The sequence below is a fragment of the Triturus cristatus genome, chromosome 12 (genome assembly GCF_964204655.1).
Source record: "Triturus cristatus chromosome 12, aTriCri1.1, whole genome shotgun sequence".
Classification (NCBI taxonomy): domain Eukaryota; kingdom Metazoa; phylum Chordata; class Amphibia; order Caudata; family Salamandridae; genus Triturus; species Triturus cristatus.
In genome coordinates this window covers 525,815,453-525,836,432 of record NC_140595.1, presented here as the reverse complement: position 1 = coordinate 525,836,432, position 20,980 = coordinate 525,815,453, and the positions used below count along the sequence as shown (strand labels likewise).

The 20,980-nt window shown below is 44.7% G+C and overlaps 1 protein-coding gene across 2 annotated transcripts in view; it reads left to right on the top strand.

Moving 5' to 3' along the window:
* The window catches only part of SLC38A8 (solute carrier family 38 member 8), a 288,727-nt gene that overhangs the window by 24,443 nt on the left and 243,304 nt on the right, over positions 1-20,980 (top strand). The window contains exon 1 of one of the 2 annotated variants that reach the window (XM_085639942.1): positions 6,979-7,291. The exons of the other annotated variant lie outside the window; for it this stretch is intronic. Coding sequence (XP_085496068.1) covers positions 7,103-7,291 — 189 coding nt within the window. The 5' untranslated portion in view covers positions 6,979-7,102. Of the gene's footprint in view, positions 1-6,978; positions 7,292-20,980 lie in introns of those variants that run through there. 2 annotated transcript variants of the gene reach the window in all.

Sequence of the window (20,980 nt, the reverse complement as noted above, 5' to 3'; positions counted from 1 at the left end):
TGCAAATCAGTCTTGACCCTGTGCCTCATGGGAACAGTCCAGCCCGAACTGCCAAGCCATGTCTTCCCTGGACCGGAATCAAGCATCCTAGGACCGGTTTCTGGTTATCAGCCGTCATCAGCCAGGATAGCTTGACTCCAGTGGCGTAGTGAGCACGGGTCCCACGTCTGGGAATACCCATCCCACTTAGGGCGAAAAGCGTTACAACAAACAAATGATGGACGGAATGCTGACAATGCAGACATTCTCCCCCAGTCAAGAGATCTGGGTTAAATCCATCGTTCTTTTGCCCACTACACCACCCCAGTTTAGACATGGCCATATGCAAATCAGTCTTGACCCTGTGCCTCATGGGAACAGTCCAGCCCGAACTGCCAAGCCATGTCTTCCCTGGACCGGAATCAAGCATCCTAGGACCGGTTTCTGGTTATCAGCCGTCATCAGCCAGGATAGCTTGACTCCAGTGGCGTAGTGAGCACGGGTCCCACGTCTGGGAATACCCATCCCACTTAGGGCGAAAAGCGTTACAACAAACAAATGATGGACGGAATGCTGACAATGCAGACATTCTCCCCCAGTCAAGAGATCTGGGTTAAATCCTGGCATCTTTGGCGTGGTTACCCCTGACTTTTTGCCTCTACCTCCTGTATTTTAGATGCTATGCTGGATTTCGTTTGTTTTTTGTTGGTTTAGATGCTTTGGGCACTTTGCCACTGCTGATCAGTGTCAAAGTGCAAGTTCTCCCTTGGTAAATTGTTATATTGATTGGTTATCCATGATTGGTATATTTGTTTCACCTGTTAGCCCCCAGTAAAGTGCACTGAGTGTGCCAGGGCTGGTGATTCAAATGCTACTAGTGGGCTGCAGCACGGATTGTGCCCCCCCACAGGAGTAGCCCTAAAATGATGTCTTAGGCCTGCTTGCAGTGCCTATGTGCAGTCCAGGACTGCCATGTTGACCTGGCCAGTGCAACCACTGACCAGGCCCTATCCTTCCCTTTCTGTACATGGCAGGCATCCCTATGGTGGCCCTAGGTACCCCCCTGGGCTGGGTTCAGTGTATCTGAAAGGTAGGGCATGTACTGAGGTGTGTAACATGCCCTGGTAGTGAATTACAGCCATTTTCGTTTTTCACTGCTGAGAGGCTATCTTGCCCATAGGGCAGAATGGGGGAGGCTGTTTACATGCCTATCTTCCCCTAAAGGCAAGATAGAAAATCCAAGTTTGGTATCTTTGTGTTCAGAATTTAATTATACATCTTTTTAGCAAGATGCTTTTTAAATTCACTGTGTGAGAATAGCACTTTTTGGAAAGTAGCTATTCTCCTGCTTAACCTGCCTGTGTGCAGATTGGCTGACTGGTGTCATGTGATGGGCTATGTGGCTCCAGGAGTCTGGATTAGTCCGCAGCAGGGTGAATAGGGAGATCTGCTCTAAATAGGTGGGAGGAGTAGCCCCTGGGTTTGAGTAGGGCTGCCTTTGCCAGCACAATGCTGGATCCACCCCCTGCTGGCCAGGCTGAGGACTCTGCCAGCACAAAGAAGCCTCCACCTCCTGCTGAGCGTTTAACGACCCTGACCCTCACTCTGAAAGGAACCAGGTGCTCCAGGGCAGAGCACACCCAGGACCCGGTTTGAGCAGGGGAATCCCCCCACTGAAACCAAGAGAGACAAAGACTTGGAGGGGTATAAGAAGAGGACCCCAGACACCTAAACTTTAGATCACTTTGGAACTAAGAAGGAACCTCTGCCAAAGAGAAAGCTGAAAAGAACTGAAGAGGAGAAGACTGCCTGCTTGCTGTTTTGCTTTGCTGCCAAGGCGAGGGGAAGGACTTTGCTGTGTCCCCTTCTTTTGATTCTGATCTCCAAGGGCCTGAGAAGAGCTGGCTCCCTGTTAAGAAGTCCCAGGAACAAAAGGACTTCCCCCCCCCCCCACCAGCTCCCCTCGAACTCTGATGAGGGAGTTCTGACCTGCCTTGTAGTGCTTGCCTAGTCTTAGGGCCTCAGGAGGTCGTTTTGCTGTGTTTGGGAGCTGGGAAGCAGAAGCGTGAAAAAGAGTAACTGGTACCCAACGCATCATCCGATTGCGAGTCGCAAGAACGAGAGTGCGAGGAGAATTTCATTGCGGCGTCATCGCAGCACCCGGAGTCCATGCATCGCCGAGTGCGTCGAGCATCGTCCCGGTGCGTGAAGATTCCCGACGCTGCGAGGGTCGTCGCAGAACCAGTTTGCGGGCCGCACCACTGCCGGTCCGTGAAAGTATCCAGTCGCTGCGTGTGTTGACGCAGAGTCTCGTCCCGTGACGCATCGAGTGTTGCGGCACCAGAAGTCAGCGCTGCGCATCGTGCCGCATCGACGATGGTCGCATCGTACCTGTGCGTGAAGTTTCCCCCTAAGAAACCTACGCAACGAAAGCCAAAGTCATCGCATCCTCCCCCTACAGATCGGAGGAGGCGCATCCACCTCTGCTGCGTGAAGCAGGGCTGCTGCAAAGCCTCCACAAGATCTCAGGAGTATCGCATCGCCTTTGCCATCTTCCTTGTTATAGCTTTTGGGAACCTTATCGCAACTACAGGTACTGTTGGGCATGAGAGTGTCGCATTTTGTGCATTGAGAGTCGCATTGTGCAGGACACTGATTTTTACATCCTGGAGTGCTTTCTGCAAACTCTATCTTTAAAGTAACCTTTTTAATTGTATGTTGTTTTTTCTGTAGTATTTGGTCTTGTGAAGTTTTTAGTAAAGATACCTTATTTTTCTAAAACTGGTGTGGAGTAAATCTGTGGTGTTTTCACTGTGTTACTGTGAGTGTTGGTACAAATACTTTACACATTGCCTTTGATAGCCTAGACTGCTCAGGCCAAGCTACCTAGAGGGTGAGCAGGGGTTATCTTAACAGTGTATCCCCATTTCCCTGACTAGAAGCAAGGGTCCCTACTTGGACAGTGGTACCTACCCTGCCAACTAGAGGCCCCCAGATCTAACACCCAGCATGGAAGGTAGTGTGTAAGGGATGTGGCAAGAAAGGGCATTGTGTTGCGTGCTGTAGATACAAGAAAAGTGAGAAATATAAAAGCTCCAAAGTATCTGAAATATGTGACAGAATTGACTTGCAAATTAATGATACAGGTGAAGGTAATCTCAAGGACATTCTACAAATAGATGATGTAAAGGTATATGTAATGTATGATTCGTGCTCCCAACTAACCGTTATAACCGACCAGGTTTTTAAAGCCCAGTTCATGAACAGGATGTGGTCCAATTAAAGTACATGGACTTACAACCCGGTGGATATGGGGTCCAACCAATCATCGTGAAAGGCTACTTTGTGGAGAAGGTCCAGTATGGTGGGAAGAAAACCCTAACTAATCTTTACTTCTCTGAGAGAGGTGACCGCATCTTAAGTTGCCCAGTACAGAAAACCTTGGGAGAAGGTCTGTTCCCTAATACCTCACCACAATCTAAGTTCAGGCAATCCCGGAGAACTGTTTTATGCACCAGTTTCCAGAATTTAGCGGGAAACTAGGATGCCTCGAAATCTACTTCCACAAAATAAAGTTAAAACCTAATGCAACCTCTGTGGTATCCAAGGCCCGCAGACTACCAGTGAAAAGAAGCTGTGAGAATGGAATTGGAGAAATTATGTGATCTGAATATTATAGAGAGAGTCAAAGCCATGGAATGGTTAGATCCCATTTTAGTAGCGTGCAGAGCTTCTGGGAGTGTCCCATTACCAGGATGATGGTTTGGTTTATGGGATAACAAATGCAGAATACGATGAAAGTACTAAAAGTTTGAAAGCTTTGGCCTCACAGTGAAGGCTGACAAATGCAAATTTGCATGTGAACAAATAACCTACCTGGTTCGCAAGATCTCCAGCAAAGAGATTGAACCCAAAAATGATCTGGTGAACTCCATCATGAATTTAGCATCTCAAACCAACAAAGATAAAGTCCGATCATTCCTTGGCATGGTGGAGTTTTAAAACCAAATCATAAGAAATTTTGCAAAGAGAACATTCCACAAGAGGTCGCTAATCAAATCAAAAGTGGAGTTCATCTGAGACAACATGTGCGAAAAGGAGTTTCAAGATGTCGCACTGTGTCTGGAAAATGCCACACAACTCACATCCTTCGTACCAGGCAGAGCAGTGATGATAACCACAGAAACCAGCATGAAAGGATTGGGAGCAGTACCCTCCCAAGCAGAAGGAACGAATGAGGCAACTGTCTCCTTTCCATCGAGGTCATTACAGGTGAAGGGAGAGGGGAGAAGCTAACCACTCCGTAATAGAAAAAGCCCTAGCAGTATTCTGGGCCGTACAAAAGTTCCAAAATGTTGTTTAGGGTAGTGATTTCAAGATCAGGACTTACCACAAACCACAGATTTTTTTTTTTTTTTAGATTAAAGGTTTCGACTCAGTATCGAGCCACATCAGGAAATGGATTGTCAACCAACAGCAATACACATCCGCAATTAAATACATCCCTGGAGTAAAGATTAAGTGGCGGATTGTCTCTCCAGACTACCTCCCAACATAAACAGTAGTAAAGATGATGAAACACAGAATGACGAGGAAGAGGGAGCCTTATGAGTGCGCCATTTCTGACTATGTGATAACTGAGAGTAAATGGAAAACAAGCCTCAAAGAGGAGAGTAAACGGTAGTTGCCCAAACAAGAGCACTGTCAAGGAGGAATTAGAAGCATATCGCTGCATCAAAGATGAACTTGCAGAACTGGATTCATTCTGTTTAGGGGCACCAAACTAATTCCCCCTGGGAGTATGTGAGAGAAACTGGTAAATAAAGCACATGTAGACCACTTTGGTGTTTCCAAGACCAAAGAGAGACTCTGAATGGTTTTTTGGTCGCTGGCTTGGACATCCAAATTGAAAGCTCCATAAGGGGCTGTCTACCATGCAATAGAGCAACAACCTCTTAATCACAAGGAAAATTGCCATGCGCATACGCAAACTTGCAAACAACCCATGGGACGAATTAGCCTGGGACATAAATGGTCCCGTAGCTGGGGAAAATGTGACACCCTACATCATAGTACTGTTAGCTATTCTCTAGGTTGCCAGACATCTGAATTACTTCAGACACTAGTTCAAAGAGTGTTGTTATGCTTTTAACAGACGTATTTGCTAGTGAAGGGCTACCATCGACTATCTTCTCAGATAACGGAGTACAATTTTGCTCTAAAGAAATGCAAACATCGTCAGCAAAGTGGCATCACCCATTTGCACTATACCACCCAGAAGCCAGCGGTGCCATGGAACGCTTCAACAGAACATTGAAGAAAGGAATACAATTAGCAAAAGCTAACAACCTTAATTGGAAGATGGACATTTTCAAGAGAAATTTGTCTGACTCCACACCAAAGCACACTGAAAACCCCATTTGAGTTGAGGGGAAGAAACCCCAATTATTCACTAGTTCCTTTACGGATGGAATGGGGTAAAGGATGGATAGACGTGAACCCCATACAGCCATGAAGGCAAGAAATGATACACCAGGAGGTCAGAAAAGAAAGGTATGACCAAGACAAACGCACCAAAATTTCCAATGTTGTTAATGATTAGGTAAACATTAAGTCTCCAAGTTGGGGTGTCAAAGACACCAAGTGTTCAAAAGCGATTAAATTAGTGACGCCGTTTTGCAATGACATAAATACTAACAAAGGTAAAATATGGAAATTAAGGCGGGTGGCGAAACTCAGGTACACTATCTTCAGAAAGGATGCCAACCATCAGCCAGCAGGAGAATACTCCAGCAACGACAATCCTACTGGCCGAGGGAATGGATTATCGAATACTGCTCACAACAAACATCCCAAAGGGACTTTCCTTTATAGAGTATGGACACGTCCCATCAGACCACCAAGATACTTGAAAGACTATGTCCAGGATTTAAAGGGAACTTTCATTGTGTGTGTGTTAGATCCTATAAAGCGTTCCATATACATATGTTTACAAGACAGTGTCTGGGATTATAAAAGGTATTATGATTTGTACGTTCTGTCCTTCAAGTTGTATCTTATACAAAAGTTTACCCGCCTGTTTGTATAGTATTCTGCTGCCATCAGTGCTCAACTTCAAGACTAGTCCCTCTCTTGTTCCTTCTTGTTATCCGTGTGGGCCATCCCCTCCCTTCATCCTACTTCCCTCTCCCTTTCACAATTGCATCTTATTCAGTTAAGAAAAGGGGATATGTGGTATCCTCCACAGTGGTTTGGCTCATAGCCTATGCCCCCCCCCTCTCTTTCTTGGGGCAATAGAACGTTCCGACATGAAATTCCAAATGTTTAGAGTGTTCCCCTCAATGTCCCCCCCCCCCCCGCCTTCTAGATGAATCAGCGTGTCGATCACTCTTCCTGAGGTTCAAGGTGCCCGATGGCTTCTTCCTGAGGTTCAAGGTGCCCGATGGCTGATGAGTGGCTTCACCTGCCCTTTCTCTTCTAATGTAATCTAGGGTTTGGATATCTTAAGGTCCAGCTTCATAAACTGGACTTCAAGTACCAAAATGCAAAGGTGAAATGTAGCCCTCAACAAACTTACTCCTGAGCTGTCATTGAATCATGTGGGAGGTACTAATCGAGGGCAGTGCTGGATAGGTCAGAGGTCACGCATACCCCAGTGACCTCTCGTGCACACGAATGCCACTGCAAAATGTCGCAGGGCTCTGTTAGTCACTGTGCTCCAGTGTTTGACTTACCTCTGGAAGGAGTTAATTAAAACTGACATCCCCTGGTGATTGGGGCAAGCAGAGGCAGCTAATTGGATCACACAGCCTCCTCTCTGATTGGTGGGAAGTTGTCTTTTCTTTTACACTGAGCTGTGCTCAAGCCCACAGGCTCTGCACTCTTTGGTAAAGTGGCTGGTGCTCTGAAGGCATGATGCTGCCGACGTAGGACATACTTGTACTTAATTTAAAAAATAGCACACAACAAGGGTCTGACTCTTTAGCACTTATTGAATCTGCAGCCACAAGACAACTGCCCCATGGATCGACTCTGACCCTCACTGGCCTGGTTTCAGGTGCGGTTTTCAATTTCAGACCCGAAGTTGCCCCTTCGGTGTGAGACGAAAGCAGGCTTCACGGAAATGGAGGAGCTGGCCCGAGAGAGCATCGGACTGCTTTCTAAACCTTCGCTGGACACAGGCAGCCCAAACCTCTCCACATTTGGAGCTGTTTTTATAATGGTGAAAACTGCCCTGGGGGCAGGACTTCTGAACTTCTCGTGGGCGTTCAGTAAAGCCGGGGGTATATACTCCGCGGTGACCGTGGAGCTGGTGAGTACAACTGGCCGTGTTTCATGGCTCTTTGAAGTTTGTAAGCTTAATAGTGATTAGTGTTAGGACGTTTATCGTTCCTGTCATTCTCGCTTCGAAGCGCTTTTGATTCTACCTGTGACGAAGCGGTGAAAAGGCGATTCCTGAAATTGCAAAACATTGTATAGCAATAATAATTCGGTATCATGCATGTTTGTGCCTACTTCGTTAACCCCTTATGGTTACGCACCCCATCACGTATTATCTCGGTGGCTGTGTAGGGGGCATCTGCACGCAGGGCCGGCTCTAGGGCGGTGCGGTCGGTGCCACCACACCGGACGTTTGCTTGGGGTGGGGGCGCCCTGTTTGCAAATATATTATGGCTTGAAAACCACCTGCTGTCGCGTTCCTTGCCTCCAGCAATTTTCAGACATCAGTTAAAATGTCAAGATAACTCTGGTAATTAATGTTCTTCCTGGAGAGAGAGGAGTTTTGTCTAGTGGAAGTTTGACTCCTCCTAGGGTAACTCAGAGGGTTAATATGCCTGCTGCTAAGAACGTGTGCCATGCAGATCACAAAGTGCATATAATGTTAATACCTCAATGGGTCACTGCTTTTGGCAGAGATCTTTTTGTTACTTGCAGTTCATACCTGAAAATCCTAATATAGAACAATGAGCTATTAACAGCCATCAAAGAGCTGCATGCAAACTGCAAGGTGTATATTAGAACTACATGTTTTTTTGCCCGGTCTTTCCATAACGTAATCTTGCAAAAAGGGTTCATTGGGGTAGAAATTATTATTATTAAAGAGAACCTCTCACAATTAGTGTTATGTTTTAAATTCTGAATTTGTGCTTTTCCAGACCAATGACTCAAACTATACTGCCTACCAGTATGGATGACATGTCACATCTTGTAATCCTCTGTCTTATGTAACATTTCCTATACAGTGATTTACACGTGTGATTGTCTGTTAAATGTGTGTACGATGTAAAGTGCTCTGACACCTCACACAGGTATGAGTGGCGCTATAAAACTATATGAATCTGAGAGACTGGTGATGGAGTGAGGGAATCCATGGCAGCGGTGGACATTGGGTGGCGCCAACAGTGCTAAAGCTGGCCCTGTCTGCAAGGAGGGGAAGGTGGGGACCTGGTGAAGACAATTGAATGAACCCGTGAGCCCTACTGACTTCGTGCTTCTAATGGAATTGTAAATATCCTAAGGAGTTTAAAGCCTAATGTACCTGACAAATATTTGCTGATATTAACATACAGCAAGGCAGATTTGGCAAAAGACCAGCATCTGCAGAGCTCTCGTGTTTACCAGGTACAAGCAGGAGTAACTCGTCAAAAACCAGGGTTAGCCATTGCATTCTGGGATTTGTAGTCCCATTGTTTCCATTATAAAATACGGATCGGCGCTACAGCCCTTAAAATGTAAAGCATAAACCCGGACTGGCTGAGCGAGTCATGCAGGTACTTGGGTTCCTGGGACACGTGAGAGCTCTGTCGATGCATCTCTTTTACTAAAGGGGATTTTTTACAAGTAGTCCTTGGGTGGGAAAGTAGAGTCCCCCCCCCTCTTAGTGGAGCCAAAGCTGCTCTAGGCATTTCATGAAAGTGGTAAAAATACATCTTGGTAACATCTAAACTGTGAAGCCAGACCTAATCGGGGTAAGGAAAGGGGAGGTAAAAGCTTACTTTCTGATTCTGCCTTTCCCAGGCATTTTGAGGAAAAATAAAATGTGGGCACCAATGTAAGTTTTTAACAGGAGTCTTAAAAAAGCCTCGCAGTACGGTATTTGCATTTATACAGCACTTCCTACCTCTGGCGAGGTGTTGAAGCATGTTCTGTTAGACAGCACACTGCGCCGGAGCCCAAAGTTGGTGATTAGTCCAGAATTATTAGTTATTTTTGGATATGAGGATTAGTCGTGTGCACTCACACATCATTCCATTCGTTTATCTAAGTTTATTTCTGGTAGATTTAAAGTAACAGGATTTATGCGCGAACATTCCCGAGGGAAGGGGAATGTGAATTGAGGGCAATTTGCAGAAATATATTAATAGCGATTAAGGCACAGGTGAATGTGAGTTAGAGATGGTTGTGCTCCGGATGAAGAAGCATACAGTGGATGGACGGGAAGGAGAGATGATCCAATGTTCAGTAAAAATCCGTTTTCATGCTGGATTTTAGACCTATAAAGGACTAAAAAAAATGTTTTAATAGCATGCAATTTCGGGATGCAAGAGCTTAGAAAGAAACATTATTTGCACTTGAAGATAGTGCTATATCGGATACTTAGGCGCTAGAATGAGGTGATCAGTCTGTCTACTGCTAAGTTACCACTGGATCACAGTGTCCGCAAGGAGAGCAGATCAGCTTATGGGGTGGAGGCCTAAAGTAATGACTGGATGCAAACAAAGTAAGAAGATTATGCAAATGCTTGTACGGGTGTCTACCAGGGCCGGTCTGGCCGTAGCGGGCACTGGGCATTTCCCCAGTGGGCCCGCCTGGGTGGGGGCCGGTTTTGCAGCATAGCTGCAATATCGGCTCACTGTAACAAAAGCTGCAGCGGTGAGATGGGAGTCGTGCTTCCAACTAGCCTCCCCTCCGGGGGCCGGCCGAGCGGTTTGCCAGGGCCAGTATTGGTTCCCAGTCTGGCCGTGGTGTCTACTGATGTTCATCCTCCAGTTTTGTCTCACAGTAGTAATTCTAAAGGACAGTGGGATTCATTTAGGACGCTTCTGGATTGACCTGGCACAAGGGGCAGTGACTTATGTTCCAAAGGAGGAATGTAGATTAAGTTCCAGGAGTACCCAGTTACTTGTCTCGAAGAAGTAAATGTGAAACCATGTTTTTCAGTGTTATAATTTTTATTTTAATGATTTATTTTTTCACTGATGATTTGTTGGCTATTCAACAGCGTGTCTCTTCTCGCTCTATGCATGCCTAGGTACTATCAGTATGTTGCTACGTCAACCAATCAATCATGGTTTACATAACACAACAGCTCACCCGTGAGGGTATCAAGACGTCTTAATTTGTGTAAAATTAGGCCTCTGAAAAATACCCATGGATGGATTACACATGTTTAGTCGGGGTCCTTTTGCAACGGCATTTTAGGATTACACAGATTTCAGTCGTGCTGGTACACCTTTTAGCCATTTTAGCGCTGAGAGGCAATATCACTGTCATAACGGGCACTTTACCAGTACATATAAAATACCATAACATCAAGAGCTGCATCATTAAGCTATGGACAGGGACAAAACCGTTGTGAGCTGTTTTTGAATGTAATCACACTGCTTGCCGCACATATAGTAACTTGCAAACTGTTGCCAGTAGTTGAAGTTAGTGTATGAACTGCAGACAGCACAGCTCAGAATTGCAACGTGACCACCAAAGTGCTGTGTCTCCGAGCTGCGCGGACTGCCGCCCATGTACTCACTTCTACAGTTCTGGCATGCACGTATAGACCACGCAATGTGGTTCAAAAGAGATGCTCTGCTCCGCCTGCGCTTCCTCAAGTATGAGTTTTGCTGCTTGCGGAATGCTTTGCTACTTTACTCATGATATGGCCTCTTGCACAGACGTTTGGACTGACTGGTCCAAAAGTGATCAGTCGTTGTAAATCTTTTCTTTTTTTTGTGTGCTAAATATTTGGGCAAAACAAAATTGCTTTGCATACTATGTAACCAGGAAATACTGCTGTACAGGCAATGTGATTTAATCTGGCCACAGTTATCTCTAATTGGATGACATTATTTTGCCAGACAACTGTCTGTTCAGATTCTCATTTCTTCCATTCATGGAGTAGCGCACATCAGTCCATCATTTATAACTGAGTTATGAAGCTAGTCTCTCAGAATCTGCACCCGCCAGTAACTGGATATGCGGTTTGAGGGGTTGAACTGCTGGGGCCTTTTTTAACCTATGACGCGCTTTCCCTGTTTGCGCCACAGCACACCTTAAAACAGGTGCGCCAGGTGCAAACAGGGAAAGTGCACTTTATTCGATTGAATGAGCTGCCACCAGGGCAGCCTTGAAATTGCGTTGCCCTGGGGCAGCACATTCAAGTAAAAAATTTAGCAGCTTTGAAGCCGCCACTCAGTGTTTTACTGTGCAGGCAGCAACCCGCCTGCACTTTAGGAGGGGTGAGAGATCACTCTTGCAGGCGGGTGTAGGGAGTGACTGCACCTGCCTGCAAGGCGATTTCTGAGGGGGGGGGGAATCCATAGGACCCCCTTTTCTCTTCTCCAGAGGGCTGCCATCAGGACGTGCACTGAAAGGCTAACATCTTTTGGGTGGCGCACGGTCTGTGAAACTCCTGACCGCTTCTTTGCTTCTGTGCCCACGTCTATAATATGGTACAAAAGGGGGTGGTGATGGACGGACGGAGCATCAGAACCAATCAAACACTCACACCCAGTCAACAGACCTGGGTTTGATCCATCACCGTTCTTTAGCCCACTCTGCCACCCCAGTTCAGACATGGCCATATGCAAATCAGTCTGACCCTGTGCCTCATGGGAACAGTCCAGCTCGAACTGCCAAGCCATGCCTTCCTTGGACCGGAAACCGGTCCCAGGAAGCTTGTTTCCGGTCCAGGGAAGGCATGGCTTGGCAGTTCGAGCTGGACTGTTCCCATGAGGCACAGGGTCAGACTGATTTGCATATGACCATGTCTGAACTGGGGTGGCAGAGTGGGCTAAAGAACGGTGATGGATCAAACCCAGATCTGTTGACTGGGTGTGAGTGTTTGATTGGTTCTGATGCTCCGTCCATCACCACCCCCTTTTGTACCGTGTCTATAATACAGCACTGGTGCGGAGGCAAAGGGATTCCCTCTTTTGAATGGGCCATGCCCCCATGCAAATGAGGGAACGCCCTCTGGTGATAATGCTGGTGCTATATGTGCGCTAGCACAATCTGTTACAAAAGGGGCCGCACAGGAATCTGCAGCCCCTTCTGGAAGGCCAAAGTGCCCCGGTGGTGCGCAAAGCGGGTGCTAACACCCGTTGCCCCCCCGGGGAACTTCCGTTATATGGCCCCTAATGATACATTATTAATTCAATGATCATTCAGAAGATTCATAAACTAAATCAAGCTCACTCTAAAAACCCTCCCAAAATGAACAGTCTAGTAGCATGCTTAGCCTGCATGCAAGTGGAAATGACATCCATTACTAAACAATCGTTCTTTGAAAATATGAATAAAACAGTTATGCGAACAAAGACATAGCATTAAAACATTATTTGCGTGTTCATCAGGCTGGAGTTAGTAAATTGATACATGAAAATAAATATCACCACAGAACCTTTAAACTGCTTGATTTATGAGTGATTTTCCAAAATGCTGAAGGAAACTATTTAACAGTAGCAGTCCAGACAGTAAAAGAAAGCGTATTTTAAAATGTGAAGGATACTTAAACTGATTTGAAGTCTTGTTATCTAAACTTTAAAACTATATTATGAAAAAATACAATGCATTTTACTCGATTTGTGACCCAACCATATTCATAAAATACATCATTTTTAGAAATTGTAATTTCACGCTCTCAGGTGAAGATGTGGGCAAGGAGTCCCAATGACCACTATTGTTCTTATAATCACTTCTTGCAAAGTCCGTAGATGACATAGTGTATTTAAGTACACAACTGCTTTGTGCTGCCTATTTACATTTGCAACAGTTGCTTCTTCCTACTGGAAATGGAAACTTGTTTACTGTGTACCTTATAAAGAACATCACATACAATTAATGACCCTAAAAGGTATATCGTAAAAGGAAAGCATATTCTTATTCAACTGGAATCCAAACCATTCCAAAAACAACCCCACAAACTACTTCAAATTATCGGGCAACATGTGAACCCAGAATCCTTCTGGTAAAGTGTATTATCAGTAGAGCTATGAAATGGCATTGCTACCTATTTCATAATAAAGTGTCTAAGTATTTGGAACACGTGGGAAAGAAACTAGCAGTTCCATACAACTCTTTGGGAATAAAGTAACACCCTGAGCTATCCTCCCACCACTATTTATGAGGTGAAGAACATTTGTCTCTTTAGCATGAATTAACTTTAGGTTCTGCATTAGGTTAGTGATATACTCTTCTTCACTATTTGGAAACCTTCTCTTAATCTCATTGGCTTGCAGATGACTTCATAAAGGTCCCTGCATATATCTTTCAAAACGTCTCTGCCATATGGTCATGTCAAGTATAAGCCAAAAAGACAGGACTCCTCAAATTGCAGAAATGTATAGTCCAACCAAGAAACTATCTGATGGACAGGCTGGGAACAGACCTACTTGAAGTAAGCCATCACTTGCTGTAGTTTCTGGTTCAGATGAAGATCTCATAACTTGTGCTTCCTAGTATGCTAGCACTCTGTAATACTATTCATCATTGACTGCTCCCTGAGAGTCTGTAACAATGCCAAACCATGACACAGTCCCACTCGCACACTTTTATGCCATTGGAAATTCCATTCAGAGAGGACAAAACAGGAGGCTCATGAAAGCCATTTTCCCGCTTAGGAGTGTTTGAGCTGTACTTTGGGATCATGTTTGCCACTCAGTCACAATCCATTGGCTTCAGAGGTCAGGACTTAATTTTGATACATGGCAAAAAGACGCATGTGAACAGGCAGAGGAGAGGCCAATGTTACATTGTAAAACCAGACCAAAAACGGGTGGATAACCTAAGACATTGGCTGCAATTTGTTGCCAGATTACCAGGCAACAGAGGCAACCGGGAGCGGTTACAGGATGCCAGTAAAGAAGAGTGTAAATTGGTTATTCTATTCTGGGAGTCAGGGGGATCCCCCAATGCCTTGTGGTTCCAATATCTCCATGTCTTTTTATATAGATATTTTGTTTCAGCACTGTTGGTATTCTGACAGTATATCAAGATGCCTACTGAATACTTGTATGTATTTTTCAAATATAGAAACATTAACAAATATTTTTTTTAAAAAAAGGGTTGAAACTAAGGGTGTGCAGAATTTGCTAAATTGACTTTCGCAAATTATCGCGAAATTGTGCAAAATCTCTGCGAGCATGGGGAGCTTTCGCGAAGATGCAGAGATTGCTTTTCCCGCCCGTTCGCGATATGTTTTTGCGTGCTTGCGGGGAAATATATCTCCAACTTGCCCATGCGGTCATCTTGCTTGCGATGCTTATCTCCTGTTTGCGATCGCAATGATGCGTTCACGATCGCAAACTCTCACGGGATAGCGTGACCGACTACCAACAATCCAACATCTTGTGGCGCGCGCAAGGATAGGAAAACTCGTCGGCGAACGCAGGGACCGGGTAAGTCGTGACCGCGCGTGAGAACACATTTTTAAAGCGCGAACAAGAAAAATACTTCAGTTTCGTGGCAGATTGCGAAAGTTTTGACATTTTCGCACTCTCTGCGGAACGCGAAAATGTCAAAATTCCGCGAGCGGAACAAAAGTTACAGCCCAGGCCTAGTTGAAATCCCTTCACTTTTACTTATCCATAGAACTATGGGAGACCCAATAGCCAAGCAAAATATCTCATTGTCCTAGTGGCAAGCTGATATCCATGCTCTTTGGAAGGATGAGATGATAAAGAAAAGGACTATTAATTAGTAAGGATGGCTTCCTACCCCAATCCCGTGAGTTGGTCAAAGGGATAATATTATGTATGGCTCGCGCCATGCATGTCTTGTGATTTACACGTCTCTTCCTTTTGTCTCCTTGATTTTTGGGTGGTTGAAACATGTTGGAAGTTTAGTGACAGTTGGTGTTAGGTCCGCCTGGCTAATGGTCCGCTCCTACCTGTGCTGCTGAATAAACGGTCTTACCGTCAAAGCGACCTTGTGTTTCCTTCATAACAATTTGGCAACATTTCCCCAGGCTGACTGGGGAACACTGCCACACAGTGGCCTTGTCATTGGCACAGCAGTCCAGATCGTTGAGGAGCGGAGGGAAAGAGCCTGTTGCGGAGCGCGCCATGCATATGTAGCTACAGACACGTACGGGTCTGTGGCTCGTACCGGCCATCATTGTATTGGCGGGGATTACCCTTGATGGGATCAAGTCATTGTATTAGAGTCCTGAGGTGACGTCAGCAGGAGGGCCTAAGAGGATGTGCATCGTAGCGGTAATGTCGAGGTGACGTACAATGCGGAGCGCACTCGATGCGATCTAGTCTTCGTAGAACGTGACACAAGGCATGTTGCATGTGTCTTCAGAGGCAATCTTGGATTTCAAATTTTCATCCAGAAGGGAGAACACACATAGACGCAGTCCTAGTTTTTTTTATGAGAAAGTGACGCACAACGCATTGCATTTGTCTCCTGGAGTCATTTTTTGTCTTGCATTGTCATCCAGAATGGAGAACTTGCATCGACGTGTACTGGTGACTGCCATAGGACTGCACTTCAGTCCGTCCAAGGATCTGGAGGAATGAACACGCATGGATGCGCATTTTTGCATTTTCTCTGCTACGTTTTATCCCTATTGGGGAACAAAATTGTGTACATAGTGTTTCAACTGTGATGTGCACACCTGGACCGTTTCTTCATCTAAGGTACATTCAACTGCGCGTGGAGAGTCACTTACCAGTCCTATTATTGTATCAGGGTTTACCTCATTGAGAGTGTGTTAGAAAATCATGGAGAGACATATTACTCTGGGTTGGTTTGTGTTTAAAAAAAAAAAATAATAATAATAATTATCGTTCTTGCTTGACCTTCAGTAGTAGGTGTACTTAACATGGAAGCATCCGGTGATAATCGTTCTGAAATCCTTTCAACTCCTGCCAGCCTTCATGTGTCATTTATTCCTCCACCTTGCTTTTAGTAATAGTCTGGCACACCACCTATGGCTTGGGATGACTGGATTTTAATGTTGGACAATTACTTAGAGGCACTAGGTGGGGAGGAGTTCAAACCTACGTGAAAGAAGGCACTGTTGCTGAGTGCTCTGTGGAAAGAGGGTCAAAGAGTGTTTAGGTATTTACTTGCAGCTGTAGAAGCTAGAGGTCAAATTATACATATGTATAAGGAAACTAGACGTAGACTAGAAATTTGTTATGCTAAGGAAGAAAACCTAGTCATGACCAGGTATAAACTTTACACTCAACATCAAAAACAGAGGAGAGTATAGATGAATTTGTAGCTAGGCTACGTGAATTGTCTACCAAGTGTTGTTTTGGGGCAGTGACTGAGGAAGCAATAAGGGATCAACTTGTAGTTCAGCGTGACAACAAGAAAATTCAGGAGAGGTTATGGGCAGCAAAAACCCTACTTTAACTTATGCCACAAGGAATTGCCAAAGTTCTTGAACAGTTTGACTTGTACATAAAAGAATTGGAGAGAAAGGAACATAAAAGAAGTTTCTGAGGTTGCAGCTCTAAGTTAACTTGTGATACTTCACAACCAGTAAAATCCACAGCTCTCTAGGAAAGGGCTTCTCCTTCATCTACACAGGAAAGGGGTTGTAATCTTTGTGGAAGTTCTGGTCATTCTTCTGATTCAAAATTTTGTTTTGCCAAAACTGAGAGGGCCGAAGGTGTGGTCATACAAGTCATTATGCAAATGTGTGCAGGATTGCGCTTAAAGGGAAAGTAGCTTCTGTCAATGAAGAATCTAATGATGTAGTTGAATCTACTGACAGCATTTTGAGTATAGACAATGAGGAGGATGTGGTTACTGAGGGCCATAGGATAAATAGACCCAAGGCGGTATTTAGGATCAATGGGTGTGAAGTACTACTCGTAGTAGACGCAGGATTTAAATACACTAATGTGCCCAAAACCTTATTAACACAGTCATGAATTATAGAAATGTGTTTCTAGGACTAATTACTAAGGGGAAACAAATGACATTGTGGGACTCATGGATTCCAAGTTAGTTTGGGGGTAGACTGGTCAAAGGGGAGGTTTATGTGTCTGAGGAGGGTCCAGCCATACTTGGACGGGTGCATCAATATGATCTACGTATAATTGTATGCAAGTAATGGTTGTGGATGATAAGTCCATTACAGGCATTCTAAATTTCATGCAACAAGTTTTTGATGAGAAATTGGGCATGCTGAAAGGTTATGCTCACAAAATAGTTCTTAAGGGGGGTGTTCCAGTTCAACATAAATGAAGGAGAGTTCCTGTAATTGTCAGGGATGGTGTAAAAGAGTTGTTAAAGGAAATGTTACACAAAGGGATCATTGAACCTGTGGAGGCTTACAATTGGGTTTCTCCGGTGGTCATCACGAGCAAACCGGATGGTCATCTGAGATTCTGTGTAGATTTGAGGTAATTAAACTAGAACATGGTGTCAGGCACCTTTTCCTTTCCGGATATCAACAAATTGGTTTTGATGCTGAAAGAAGGAAGTTATTTTTCAAAGTTGAAACTCAAAAGTGCATACCATCAGATTAAACTGTACGAAGATTCTAAGCCGCTCACCTCATTTATCACACTTGAAGGAACCATTCAGTTCACACAAATGCCGTTTGGGCAATCTTCAGCACCAAGCCGTTTTCAAGCCTTTTTCAACGCATGATATCTGAAGTGTTTAAAGGAATGGATAACATACTTTACTTCCAAGATGACATTTTGATTTTTGGCAAAACGGTGCAGGAACATAACTTATTCTTGAAACCGGCATTACAGAGAATTGTGAATGTTGGCATTGCTCTCCGTAAAGAAAAATGCTCCTTCCTCGCAGAGCAAGTGGAATATTTGGGGTATACTCTGTCAGCTGATGGGGTCAAGCCGAACTCGCTCCAAGACCTACAGACGAAGACCAATTGAGATCCTTTATGGGTGTCATGGAATATTTTTTCAAGTTTGTACAGAGGTTTGCAGATGACCTAGATTCTGCAAGCGTTGATAAGGAAAGGCCGTAATTTTGCATTGGGGCCTAATGAAGAGAAATGTTTCAATGTTACTAAGAATTACATTTGTTGTGCAGGTATGCTGATTCCCTTTGATATTAAGCTGAAAGCTATTATACTGTGGATGCAAGTGTTACTAGAATTGGGGCTGTGCTAGCTCGGAAACATGCAGGAGGCGAGAAAACTGTTGCTTTTGCTTCTAGGACTATGACTAGTTCTAAAAGGAACTATTCAATCGTTAAGAGGGAGGCCCTAGCTGCTGCGTGGGGAGTTGAGCCCTACCGAATGTGTGGGGCACCAAATTTATATCTCGCTCTTAGATAAAACCCCTGGTGAAAATTTTACCAGCAGGTGGGACTGGCAAGGGGCTAGCGCGGTTATCCAGATTGGCCACCAGACTTTAGGAATATTTCTATGATCTAGAGTACATTCCGTGCAATTGGTGCTATTCTCAGGCAGATTGCTTGTCTCGTTGTCTGTCAGTTGGGAATCAGTGGGCTGTACTGAGGAACGAGATAAGGAACTAGTGGCTTCTGTGCAGGATGTTGTAAGGGAGGGAGCTGGTGCCTTTTCCATGGAAGAAAAGTCATGTCTGAGACGTTTTATCAAGATTGTAAATGAACTGTCCACATGTGGTGCGAAAGCTTTAGTTAGAGGTGATGGGTTTATTCCTCTGGTGGGCTTAAGAGAAAAGCTCATTGGTATGGCACATGAGGGACACCTACGGCAGGTTTTAACCCAGCCCCGCCTCAAAGCATTATTCTGGAGGCCGGGAATGGAGGACCAAGTTTCAGCGTGGGTGGAGAAATGTAGTGTTTGTAAGGAAGGTGAGAAAAGGCTTAAGGTGGGTAAGCAATCCGTAATGGGTCATATCTCCAATCCTGGCCAGCGGTCTCACAGTGTGTGTATTGATTTCATTGGACCGATGTCTGATTTAAATAGCGATTGCAAATTTGCATTGGTGACTGTTGACATATTCTCAAGGTGGTCATCTGTAACTTTCATAAAATAGATTAATACTGGAGCAACCATTGTGGTGCTAAAAGAAATGTTTTTAGAGTAGAGGAGCCCACTGGTACTCATTACAGACAATGGTACCCAATTTCAGGGACATGGAAAGTTTTCTCAAATCTAAAGGTATCACTCACCATTGCACTGCCTTTTACAACCTACAAGGCAATGGCATAGTAGAAAGAGCTAACAGAATGGTTAAGGGAGTGATTAAGATGTCTGTGGTTGCAGGTCAAGGTGGGCTCCGGCAGCAATGGTGGCTCGATTCGGTTTTGGAAAATTGGCAAAACCGGTCCGATTTCACAAATCTCATTGCCAAAAAGATGTTGTATGGAAGGAATCCAGGAAAACTGGTGCGTTGTCAAGAGTACTCTTTTATTCATCAAAATGAAGCATCTACATCGAGCCCATCCTTCAACAAACTCCATGCCAGCAGCTCCATTGCTGAATAGCTGTATAAAAGACAGATTCAGCAGCGAAACCCGCAGAAGGGCATCCATAGGATGCAGGAATACAAAGAAAAATAACACTAGGCATGCACGCTTTAACAGTCTTGTGCTACAACATTGTTAGCATACAACAATCTTGGTATGGATAATGTGTGTATCTTGCTGTTGTTTCTTTTGTCTTGCATTCACTTTTCATCCTTCCTTTAAGCTTTCCTTTCTCTCCCTTTGCCTCTCCATTATTCTTATCTATTCCTGCTTTACCCTTTTTTGCAGTTGCTTAACCTGTTTGGTTTTGCACTTAGAATATTTTCCAGTGAACAGAAGGGGATGTGTTCTGTATAGCTTCGTGCAATGCATGTCTTGTGCATGACACACCTCTTTCTTTGTCTCCTGGATTCTTGGGTGGTTGGAACGTTTTGGGAGTTTAGTGGCTGTTGGTGGTAGGTCGGCCTGGCTGGTGGTCCGCTCTTACCTGTGCTGCTGAATAAACTGTTTTACCCTCAAAGCGACCTCGTGTTTCCTTCATAACAGATAACTATCCTAGTCAAGGCTTTTCTGAAGAAGAAATTGATGTAAGTTGGCAAAAAGTTTGGAGACAAAAGAAAATGTGCCCTTGGGATATACCTAGAAGGAGGGAACAACACCTTAGGTAGTGATGGGTAAATGAAGGGTTAGACGTATATTTGAGATGTTTGAGGACCTAGGGTGGTTATTTCGTAGGAATCCTATAAGTGAGGCAGAAAAGATGCCTTCATTCTCTTTTGAACCCTCATGAACCTTTCCTCCAATCTTAGGTTCAGCAGAAGGGAGTTCGAGCAAGATGTACTTTTTTGCATATAGTGTTTTTTTTCAGGTGTTTGTAGTTCATCTTGTTGATTGAGGAAGGTTGATGTGTGTAGACTACAAGTTATTGGCTGGCATGTGCAGTTTGGAGTCTGGGATTTGACCGTGCTATGGTTTATGTATTCTTAAATAACAGTACCTCACTTGGGCAGTCATTTAAATAAAGTTCCATGAGTTGAGTTTGTCAGTAGTCAGGCTAATGTGAACAGTTAGAGAGAATAGAATGAGACTTCTACAGAAGGGGTTGTTCTGTATTTTTTATTAATCCCTTTGGTGCGTCGGACGACCAGTGCTCATGTGCGTAGGATGGCCCCAGGCCGTCTTCGCACATGGCACAGGGGATCCCACTGGTGCGGACAGCAGAGGGATTCTCCTTACCCCCCCAACAGCCTTGGGAGATGGAGAAGAGCCTACCCAGCTCCTGAGGCTGCTCCCCTGGGTTCCATGAAATGACAATCGGTGCGCATGTCGCGCTGACGTCCTTTTAGTGAGAATGGAACTGAGATGAGCCATGAAGCTCATTTCAGTTTCGCTT